Raw genomic sequence first — 11,580 nt, 5'->3', positions numbered from 1 at the left:
ATTCTGGAATTACAGAAGCCAAACCCGGCTTCTGAAGCGATGCCAGAACGTCCAGCGTTCTTGGTCTGGCACTCTGTTGTTGTGGTTTTTTTAATAAATTTTTTATTAGGGTTTTTACAATATTACAAAATAGAAAAAGGAAAAAGAAAAAATACAAATAAAAACAGTTAAAATCAGTCAATCTTTTCATCACTTATTTTTCAATTACTTGTTTCCTGGACCTCCTCATACCTCCCTTTTTTGTATTCCAGTTGTATTTATTAGTTCAGCAATTTCTTTCCCTCTTTATTTTAACCTGATCTTTAATCTTAAATTATTATAACCTTGAATTTTTACTTATAAAAAACCATTTTTTCATATTCTTTTATACCATTATAGCTAGAAACCACTTAATTTCAATCTAACATCATTCTAACATTCATTAATTTTACAATATCTCTGTAAATAGTCCTTAAATTTCTTCCAATCTTCTTCCACCGACTCTTCTCCCTGGTCTCGGATTCTGCCGGTCATTTCCGCCAATTCCATGTAATCCATCACCTTCATCTGCCATTCTTCCAGGGTGGGTAGATCTTGTGTCTTCCAAAACTTTGCAATAAGTATTCTTGCTGCTGTTGTAGCGTACATGAAGAAAGTTCTGTCCTTCTTTAACACCGATTGGCCGACTATGCCCAGGAGAAAGGCCTCTGGTTTCTTCAGGAAGGTATATTTAAATACCTTTTTCAATTCATTATAGATCATCTCCCAGAAAGCCTTAATCCTTGGGCACGTCCACCAAAGGTGAAAGAATGTACCTTCAGTTTCTTTACATTTCCAACATTTATTATCGGGCAAATGGTAGATTTTGGCAAGCTTGACTGGGGTCATGTACCACCTGTAGATCATTTTCATAATATTCTCTTTTAAGGCGCTACATGCCGTAAACTTGGTCTGACACTCTGGCTTATACCAGAACGCTGGACCGAAACACGGTCCTTTTTCAGTCTAGTGCTCTGGCAGGAGTTTGGTGGGTTGCTTCAGAGCGCCGGAAAAACGAGCATCTCCCCCCCCCCCTTCACACAAAAACTCAGGGGATTTTGCTCCCCAGGATGTTGGAGGGTCTGCAGCCACTGGCAAAAAGGGCAAGGGATGAATCCCACCCCTCCATTTTAAAGCAAGGTTTAAAATCAAAGACTTAATGGTCCTGCAGCTCCACCCCCAATAGTGCAATAAAACTGCTGGCACATTTGCAGAGCTAAGCAGTGTGATAAACGAAAATCTGCCCGTATTCCCTTATGGGGGACACAAGAGCCCTTATAGAGTCCTTTGCAGGTTCTCCATTGGTCAAAGAACATAACAGAGGCCAAGCAGAGACTATTGAGAAGCAAAGCAGCTCGTAAGCCTGATCTTTATTGATCTGTTGCAACAGGGTGCCCCCTTCACACGCAGGAGAAGAAGGAAGACCCAGAACCAAGGTGTGCCCACCCTCATATAGACATTTTAAATTCCCTGCCCTGGAGTCCAAGACCACCCCCCAGAAACATCATACCTACATCACAGGAAAGGTGTTCTACAGCAGAAATCTGAATGTGTTGTTTACCTCCTGTCTGGCAGGTTACCTGTTAATGCTCACTTGATTGGATACCCTGGGGAGCCTGGCCAGCCTTTTGTAATGACAAATACTTAGTTCCTGAGGTTCCAGTTACAGATAGGTGTAAATAAAAAAATTCCTTCCAGTAGCACCTTAAAGACCAACTAAGTTAGTTCTTGGTATGAGCTTTCGTGTGCATGCACACTTCTTCAGATACACTGAAACAGAAGTTGCCAGATCCTTCTATATAGTGAGAAGGTGGGGAGGGGTATTACTCAGAAGGGTGGTGGGAATGGGAGATTGGCAGATAGCTGAGAGAGCCTGTTGACGACTCTTAACGACTGTAATAGGTCTTACAGGAAAAGGCAAGGGGTGAGAAGGTGAAAAATGGCTTAGTCATGTATAATGAGATAAGAATCCAATGTCTTTGTTCAGCCCAGGTCTTTTCATGGTTTTAAGTTTGGTAATGAGTTGCAATTCAGCAGCTTCTCTTTCCAGTCTATTTCTGAAATTCCTTTGTAGTAAAACAGCTACTTTGAGATCTTGTATAGAATGTCCTGGGAGATTGAAGTGTTCTCCTACTGGTTTCTCTGTTCTGTGATTCTTGATGTCAGATTTATGTCCGTTTATTCTTTGGCGTAAGGTTTGGCCTGTTTGTCCAATATAGAGAGCTGAAGGACACTGTTGGCATTTGATGGCATACACAATGTTAGACGATGAGCAATTAAATAGTCCCGAGATGGTATGTGTGATGTTGTTGGGGCCAGTAATGGTGTTGTCCGGGTGTATGTGGCAGCAAAGTTGGCATCTGGGTTTATTGCAGGCTCTGGTGCCAGTGTCTGTGTTAAGTCTGGTTGTAGTATTATTGTGGGTTAGGAGTTGTTTAAGATTGGGTGGCTGTCTGTAGGCAATGAAAGGTCTTCCTCCCAGAGCTTGAGAAAGAGAACTGTCATTGTCCAGGAGAGGTTGTAGATCTCGGATGATGCGTTGTACTGTTTTAACTTGGGAGCTGTATGTGATGACTAGAGGTGTTCTGTTGTTTTCTTTTTTGGGTCTGTCTTGCAGCAAGTTCTCTCCGGGTATCAGTCTGGCTCTGTTGATCCCCACCTTCTCACTATATAGAAGGATCTGGCAACTTCTGTTTCAGTGTATCTGAAGAAGTGTGCATGCACACGAAAGCTCATACCAAGAACTAACTTAGTTGGTCTTTAAGGTGCTACTGGAAGGAATTTTTTTTGTTTAGTTCCTGAGGACTACGCGAAATATGGCAGAGAAAAGAATAAAGGGAATTATTAGTGAAGGACTGTTAAAAGCAATAGTGAAATTAATGAAATACAGATTAAGTGTTAAAGATTAAATAATAATAATAATAATAATAATAATAATAATAATAATAATAATAATAATTTATTATTCGTACCCCGCCCATCTGGCTGTGTTTCCCCAGCCACTCTGGGTGGCTTCCACAGAGACCAAAAACACACTAAAATGTCATACATTAAAAGCTTCCCTAAACAGGGCTGCCTTCAGATGTCTTCTAAAAGTCTGGTAGTTGTTTATTGCTTTGACATCTGGTGGGAGGGCGTTCCACAGGGTGGGCGCCACCACCGAGAAGGCCCTCCGCCTGGTTCCCTGTAACTTCACTTCTCGCAGGGAGGGAACCGCCAGAAGGCCCTTGGGAGAGGGACCCCGGTGTCCGGGGTGGAGACGCTCCTTCAGATATACTGGGCCTTTGAGGCCGTTTAGGGCTTTCAAGGTCAGCACCAACACTTTGAATTGTGCTCTGTAATGTCCTGGGAGCCAATGTAGGTCTTTCAGGACTGGTGTTATGTGGTCTTCAGATGTGGTTGATGGAAGCCCAAAATATTGTATAAGATAAGAAAATGTGATGTTCTTTGGAAACTTTTGGTAAAAATTAAAAGAAAGCGAGAGAAGACATAAAACCCGGAGACTCGGCGCAGGCGCCCCCTCTATAATTTGTATCTCTGCGGCGCGACCCCTCCCCATCAATCGGGACCCGGAAACTGGCCGCAGAGGCCGCCCCTCTTCGCCCGCTCGCAGCTCTGGGTGCGCGGCTCTCCCTCCTGCGCCGCAAAGCGCGCCGCGCGCCATGGCTGGGCAGTTTCGCGACAGTGCCGTCGCTCAGATCCAAGATGGCGGCGCCGGCGATGCTGAGGCCGAGCGTCGGAATGGAGGCGCGCTGCCCGGACTGGACCCAGCAGGCCGTCACCACCGGGGTGAGTCCGGGAGGGAGGGGGGGCTCCCCTCGCCGCCTCCGCCCCCCCCGCCCCACAACAACCCCGCCAGGGAGGCCCAGGCCTGGGGGGGGAGCAGGTCCTGCCTCCTTTTCTCGTGGGTGGGGGGGAGAAGGAGGGGGTCAGGGGGCCCGGGGCCCTGCCCCGAAGAGGCTGCCCCCCCCCTCTGTGCTGCCTGGCTGGCCTGGGAGTCAGCGCCTCGTGTCCCCCCCCAGGGTGGCCCCCCTGCCCTGTGTAATGCGGGATAGCCCCCCCTTTCGATGCCAAAGAGGCCTTTGGTCTGGACTCAGTCTGACCCCGAGGTTTCCCTCCCCTTATGGTTTGGATCCGTGGGCTACTTTTTAAAAGGAGGCTGCATTTTATTTTATTTTAATATAATTACAGTGGTACCTCAGGTTACAGACGCTTCAGGTTACGCACTCCGCTAACCCAGAAATAGTACCTCGGGTTAAGAACTTTGCTTCAGGATGAGAACAGAAATCGTGCTCCAGCGGCACGGCAGCAGCGGGAGGCCCCATTAGCTTAAGTGGTGCTTCAGGTTAAGAGCACTTTCAGGTTAAGAACAGACCTCCGGAACAAATTAAGTTCTTAACCCGAGGTACCACTGTATTGTTATTATTATTATTAATAATAATGATAATTATTTATACCCCGCCCATCTGGCTGGGTTTCCCCAGCCACTCTGGGTGGCTCCCAACAGAATATGAAAATACAATAACCTATTAAACATTAAAAACTTCCCTGAACAGGGCTGCCTTCAGATGTCTTCTAAAAGTCTGGTAGTTGTTTTTCTCTTTGACATCTGGTGGGAGGGCGTTCCACAGGGCGGGTGCCACCACCGAGAAGGCCCTGTGCCTGGTTCCCTGTAGCCTCACTTCTCACAGTGAGGGTACCACCGAGAAGGCCCTCGGCACTGGACTTCAGTGTCCGGGCTGAACGATGGGGGTGGAGACGCTCCTTCAGGTATACTAAGTTTTCTGTATTTCATTACATATCAAAAATCAAAGAAAAATAGAATCCCTAACTTAAAGCATTGCTTAAATAAAGCATCAACTTCCTTCCCTCCCTCTAACAGACTTCCACACACCTTGACCAATTTCTTCGCATACCTGTATCCACTTTTTTTACCTTATGTCAATCTTTTAGCAATCACCTTCTTACATGTGAATCAGCTCCTTAATTTCCCATTACAAAACACTTCAACTCAAACCTACAAGCGTTTTCAACTGTCTACAATTTTCTTTCATATAAAGTATAAATTTACCCCAGTCTTTTTGAAACAGTTCATCACACCATCACACCGATTCCGAATCTTTCCCGGCATCTTAGCCAGCTCTGCATATTCAACCATTAAAATGAGGCTGCATTTTAAATTGCATTTTAACCTGTATTTTAAATTGTTTCCCCCCCATTATGGTTTTACTGTAATTTTACTGGTGTCAGCTGCCCTGAGCCCGGGGAAGGTGGGGTATAAATAAAATTTATTTTTATTATTACTATTATTATTATAAGGCTTCGTCGTGCTGCCTTGGAGGAGCTTCGTCCCGCATTTCGGGTTTCTTATCTCCCTCTCGATGGCCATTTAGGGACCGCCCCCCAATGTCCGTGTCTAAGCTCTGCATAGCCAAGCACAGACACATTCACAAATTCTTGTGCCTGTGTGTGTGATAGAGGGAGACAGATCACAGAGGCTGCAGTAGTTTGTAATGGATTGCTTTGAAGTCCCTTCAGAACTAGATTAAGAATAAAAAGCACCCCCCACACACACACTGTATTTTGCCAGAACAAAGGTGGCAACCCTCTCTCTCCACCCCGCACAGGCAGGCTTGCTCCCTGGTAGACTCACAGAGGACAACTTACCAGTTATTTATTATTACTGTCCTATTGTTATTTATTAAATTTGTATGCTGCGTGAGTGTACAAGCTGAGAATGTAAAATACATAATAAAAATAAGAAGAAAACAATGCTCCCCCCAAAAAGCACATTTAAAAATACATAGGATGGTAGTCAGCCCAAGGCCTGGTGGAAGAGGAATGTTTTCGCCCCCTAAAGCAGGCATCCCCAAACTTGGCCCTCCAGATGTTTTGGGACTACAATTCCTATCATCCCTGACCGCTGGTCCTGTTAGCTAGGGATGATGGGAGTTGTAGTCTCAAAACAGCTGGAGGACCAAGTTTGGGGGTGCCTGCCCTAAAGGTATGTAAGGAAGGCCCCTTCGCTGCGTTTTATATCCTGCCCTTTTTTTCCTCCAAAGACCTCAAGGCAGCATATACACATGGGTCTCTCTACCGCCGTCTTCTATTTTATCCTCACAACAGCTTTGCTGTGTGGGTTGGGCTGAGAGAGAGGCAGCGACTGGCCCCAGGAGACCTCCCTCCACAAGCGAGATTCATGGCAGGGTGCAGGAGTCGAACCCTGGTCTCTCCCAGAAGCCCTGCTCCATCACTGCCCCTGCGGCTGTCATCGTTTACCTGTTGAATTTGTCAGCCGCTTTTCCTTGCCCAGGGCAGCAGCCAAACATATTTGCAACTAAATGCTGTCACAATTAAGGGGGGGGGGGCGAGAATAGTGTTGGTTGGTTTGTGTATACCCGAAGCCATCACAAAGCAAGATGTGTAAAGCAAAATAAAATAAATCACACTGTGAAAATAATAACCAGAGCTTTGCACTCTGCCACATAAAAAAAACCAGCCTCTTAGAAACCAGCAGGCAGAATCTGAGCACAATAACTGAGTTATTCACAGCAATTCAGAAGCATTGAGGCCTCCAACCTCAAGAGCTCTCTTTTCCACCATTAATTCACCCAATCCTTTTTTAAAGCTCTGCGTGACATCGCCCTTCCTTTTCCCAACCCAGACGGCAGCAGTGGAAGAAGCTGCAGCTGGTGGGATTTCCTCCTCCCTTCTTGCATTGCGGGGGTTAGGCTGGATGACCCTTTGGAGCCCTTGCAGCTCTGCAAATCTATGATTCCAGCAAGCCCTCGAGATCTGGGCTTGGCCCCACGGTCCTTGCTTGTTCCTCACCCTCTTCCTCCCCTTCCTCAGACAACCATCATGGCTGTGGAGTTTGACGGTGGGGTCGTCATCGGTGCTGACTCCAGGACCACCACGGGGTGAGTGGGGGAAGGGGGGTGGCTGTGTGAAGGGCCTCCCAGCACCCTCTCAGAAAACCAACTCCACATTGCTTTCCCTGGGAGGCATTCCCCTCTGTTCTCAGGTGGCTGGGAGCAGAATGCCATCCCGGGAAGAATAATAAGAGGAATTGCAACAGCAAGAAGATGGCACTATTTTGTGAAGGGCCATAGCTCAGCAGTCGAGCACCTGTCCTGCATGCAGAAGGCCTTAGCTTCATGGGTAGGGCTGGGAATGGCACCTTGCCTGAAACCCTGGAAAGCCATTGCTTAAATAAAAAAAGAGAGTTTCAAAGCTTTACTGCAAGCAGCCTTAGCCTAAAGGTAAAGGGGCGCAATTAGTACAAGGGCTAGGTAAAGGTAAAGAGACCCTGACCATTAGGTCCAGTTGTGGCCGACTCTGGGGTTGCAGCGCTCATCTCGCTTTACTGGCCAAGGGAGCCAGCGTACAGCTTCCAGGTCATGTGGCCAGCATGACTAAGCCACTTCTGGCGAACCAGAGCAGCGCACGGAAACGCCGTTTACCTTCCCGCCAGAGAGGTACCTATTTATATACATGCACTTTGAGGTGCTTCCGAACTGCTAGGTTGGCAGGAGCAGGGACCGAGCAACGGGAGCTCACCCCGTCATTGCGGGGATTCGAACCGCCAACCTTCAGATCGGCAAGTCCCAGGCTCTGTGGTTTAACCCACAGCGCCACCCGCGTCCCTTTTAGCCTTAGCCTAGTTACATAACAAGCACTGCAAAATGCAAAGCAACTCATTGCTCTTAAACAAATCAGCAATGCAGTGAGCCATTTCTGCCGGGCATTGAGGTCTGAGTTAATGTGAAGCTGCTTTCTGGAGCCCTTTTCAATTCTGCGCTTTCTCCAGAGCAACGAGGACTGGAATCTTCCTCTGACTCTGAGGGAGGGGGCATCAGAGCCCCTTCATTGCACGCAGGAGGCCCCAGAGGCCCCAGCAGTATCCCTGTGTGGGGCTGGGAGAGAGACCACTTTCTTGAGACCCTTGAGAGGCAGGTCAGGGGGGACGCTGGCTGAGCGAGGTGGGTCGTGAGGAGGGGCGCGAGACGCTGTAATAGGACAGCTTCCAACGTGTGATTTCCCCTTCCGGCTCGGGAGGTTATGGGCGGCTTCTGGGCCCCTCGGACGCAGCCGCCCTGAAATCCTTTGTGGGCCGTGAACTCCCAACGCTGATGCCCCCCCCCCCCGCCTCCCTCTTGCAGTTCATACATCGCCAACCGCGTCACAGACAAGCTGACGCAGATCCACGACCACATTTTCTGCTGCCGTTCGGGCTCCGCTGCCGACACCCAGGCCATCGCGGACGCCGTTACATACCAGCTGGGCTTCCACAGGTACGGAGGGTGGGGGCGCTGGGGGCAGGGGAGGTAGGTGGGGGGGCAGCACATTTCTGGCCCCCCTGAGCCTGCAGACCTGCCGGGGCTCCACGGACCCACACTCTTTTTCACTTGGTGACAAAACTCGGCTCTGGAAGAAGGATAGGCCTGTTAACGTATGATCTTGCAGTTCTTGGGGAACGTTCTTCCCACCTGGAGATTCTGCCAAGTCAGGAGTTCTCATGGGGCAGGGCTTGAAGAATCCAGAGACATGGATCTAATGCTTTAACTTTGGGGAATTGTAGAACCGTCAAGCGGGAAGGGACGCCCAAGGGCCCTCTACTCCAGCTTACGAACGAAGGCCACAGGAGAATAATTGTTGTTGTTTAGTCGTGTCCAACTCTTCGTGACCCCATGGACCAGAGCACACCAGGATAATAATAATAATAATAATAATAATAATAATAATAATAATAATAATAATAATAATAAAACCGGGCTCAGGGTGGCTAACAACAAATTTAAAACAATTATAAAATTATAAAAACATGAATAACAATAAAATTCAAAAATGAATTTAGGGGAAATAAACATTAGATAATCGCCAGGACTAGCTGGCTGAATTAGTCCTACTTGGGCCAGCGAGGAGCCCAGGGGAGAATTCGCTGTGGGATCCCAGAGCGGGTTATCTTCGTAAAAAGGGGAGAAGGAGGGAAGGAAGGGGAATAAAAGATCAGGCTGAATTCAAATTGAAAGCCAGGCGGAATAGCTCTGTCTTACAGGCCAGGCGGAAGGAGGTTAAATCCTGCAGGGCCCTGGTCTCATGGAACAGAGCGTTCCACCAGGTCGAAGCCACCACTGAGAAGGCCCTGGCCCTGGGGGAGGACAGTCTGACTTCCTTAGGGCCTGGACCTCTAAACTATGCATGGACCTTAAGGTCCTCTGTGGGGCAGACCAGGAGAGGTGGTCCCGAAGATTTCTGGGGAACTCAGAAGAAGCCTTTTCTACACCCTAGAGTTGGTGGTGTGGGGCCTGCGTGGGTGCCAGTCTCCGCCCTGCTTGCTCTGTGCATGACCCGTTTCTCTTCTCCCCCCCCCCCAAAAAAAAATTCTGCACAGCATTGAACTGGACGAGCGCCCACTGGTGCACACAGCTGCCAGCCTCTTCAAGGAGATGTGCTACCGCTACCGAGAGGACCTCACGGCCGGGATCCTGGTGGCCGGCTGGGACAAGCGTAAAGGGGGACAGGTGAGATGGGGGGGCTGCCCCCCTAGCAAGCACGCAGGCTGTGGGCCCACCCACAGGGCCAGGCCTGGATCCCCGGCACGGGCAGCCTATGCTTGACTCTCTGAGCCCTGATGGGAGGCGGGGGCTGTATCCTCTGGACTGGCTCATAACTGTGTCTCCCCCCCCCCCTTCCCAGGTGTACTCTGTCCCCATGGGGGGCATGATGGTCCGCCAGCCCTTCTCCATCGGGGGCTCGGGCAGCTCCTACATCTACGGCTTCGTCGACGCCACTTACAAGCCGGGGATGAGCAAGGAGGAGTGTCTGAGCTTTGCAGCCAACGGTAAGGATGCAGAACGGGGGCCCCTCAAATTGGGGTGGGGGGGTCTCCCAGTCCTCCTGGGGGTGTCCTGCCTCACTCTCATCTCTTCCTTTTTTTAAAAAAATAATTTTTGTTGATTTTAACATATAAATTATAAAGTGTACCACAAAACATATCACTTATACAGTCTTTTTAGACTTCCATCAGCACCTCTGATGATCCACCATTTTCACCACTTCTTACGCATTTCTTAACTTTATATTGCCTTTACATCTCTTAACAAATCATCCTTCTCCATTTTTGCAATACTTCCAATAATACTCCTCACAAAACTTCTTGGAAACCTACAAACGTCGTCTGATCTTCACAAATACTTTTCAAATAGTCTGTAAATTTACTCCAGTCTTCCGTGAATTTCCGGTCCCGCCGGTTTCGAATCCTTCCTGTTAGTTTATCTTATTCTGCATAGTCCATTAACTTCATCCTCCATTCTTCGATCGTCGGTAATTCTTCTTCCTTCCATTTTTGGGCCAGTAATATTCTTGCTGCTGTTATTGGTATAAAAATAGCTTACATTCCTTTCTGTTTATATCATTCCCAACAATGCCCAGTAAAAATGCTTCTGGTTTCTTTATAAATGTATATTTCAACATTTTTTTCATCTCATTCACTCTCCTCTCTTCCAGCCCTCGCCCTGGCCATGGACCGCGACGGCTCCAGCGGGGGGGTCATCCGCCTGGCGGCCATCACCAAGGACGGCGTGGAGCGCAAGGTCATCCTGGGAAACGACTTGCCCCGCTTCTCCACCCTCTGAAAAGCGGCGGGTTGGGGGGGCCTCAGGCAGGAAGCGGAGGGGTTCGGGGAGTCCGTATTTTGTTCTGCTGTCAGATTGGTTTGATGCCGCATTAAAATGTGGGAGTCGGAAACAAAGCCCCTTTGACGGTTCCTCTCAAACGCCCAGGTTTTGTCGGGATGGAATGGGGGGGTCAGAATTACCGTTGTGTTTATATCCCCCTTTTTCCCTGCAAGGAGCTCAAGGTAGCGAACGCAGTAGAAAACAGACCGAGAAATCGCGCAAAACAAAATGAAATGCCGTGAAAATCCCTGAAATGAGAAGGAATCGACTAGAAATATTATCTTATAGAAATAAACTAAAGAATAAAAATCAAAAAGTTTTATAGCTCGACCTAGGTGAAGGATTACAATACTTCAGAATTTTTGGGAGTTTTACCCCCCTTTTTTGAATTTTGGTCATTTAAGATTTATGATTTTTCTATTTCCTTCCGAGGAAACGGAATAGTTCAGTGAAGCGAGGTTTGCAGCCGGCATCCCGTTAAGGCCTTGTTCAATTTTAGGTTTTTCTAATTTTTTCCCTTAAGCTTTTTGATTTGTATTATTTAGTTTATTTCCATAAGATAATATTTCTAGTCGATTCCTTCTCGTTCCAGGGATTTTCACGGTATTTCATTTTAAGGTAGCGTACATGGTTCTCTCTCTGCTCCTTCAATAACTCACACGTCTTCTGCATTTTCAGCTTTTTCCTCGGCAAGCCGCCTCGAGTCTTGTCAGGGGGAAAGGCAGGGTAGCAAGGAATATATAACCATCCCCACCACGAGCCTGCGAGGTAGGTTGGGCTGAGAGGCCCTGTGACCCAGGCAGCTTCAGGGCCCAGTGGGGAGGAGTAATAATAATAATTTTATTATTTATGCCCCGTCCATCTGGCTGGGGTGCCGGATATG

General features: G+C 48.1%; 1 protein-coding gene across 1 annotated transcript; it reads left to right on the top strand.

The window, feature by feature from the left end:
• Nucleotides 1-3,655: 3,655 nt before the first annotated feature.
• PSMB6 (proteasome 20S subunit beta 6) lies at nt 3,656-10,771 on the top strand. Its single transcript, XM_081168204.1, has 6 exons — nt 3,656-3,807; nt 6,871-6,938; nt 8,181-8,312; nt 9,413-9,542; nt 9,718-9,862; nt 10,528-10,771. Exons 1-6 carry the CDS (start codon nt 3,724-3,726, stop codon nt 10,653-10,655), a joined length of 687 nt encoding a protein of 228 aa, XP_081024330.1. The 5' UTR covers nt 3,656-3,723; the 3' UTR covers nt 10,656-10,771.
• The last annotated feature ends 809 nt before the right edge of the window (nt 10,772-11,580 follow it).

The sequence above is a fragment of the Podarcis bocagei genome (genome assembly GCF_964188305.1).
Source record: "Podarcis bocagei genome assembly, chromosome: 13".
NCBI classification, from domain to species: Eukaryota; Metazoa; Chordata; class Lepidosauria; order Squamata; family Lacertidae; genus Podarcis; species Podarcis bocagei.
This window is presented reverse-complemented; position numbering and strand designations above follow the sequence as displayed.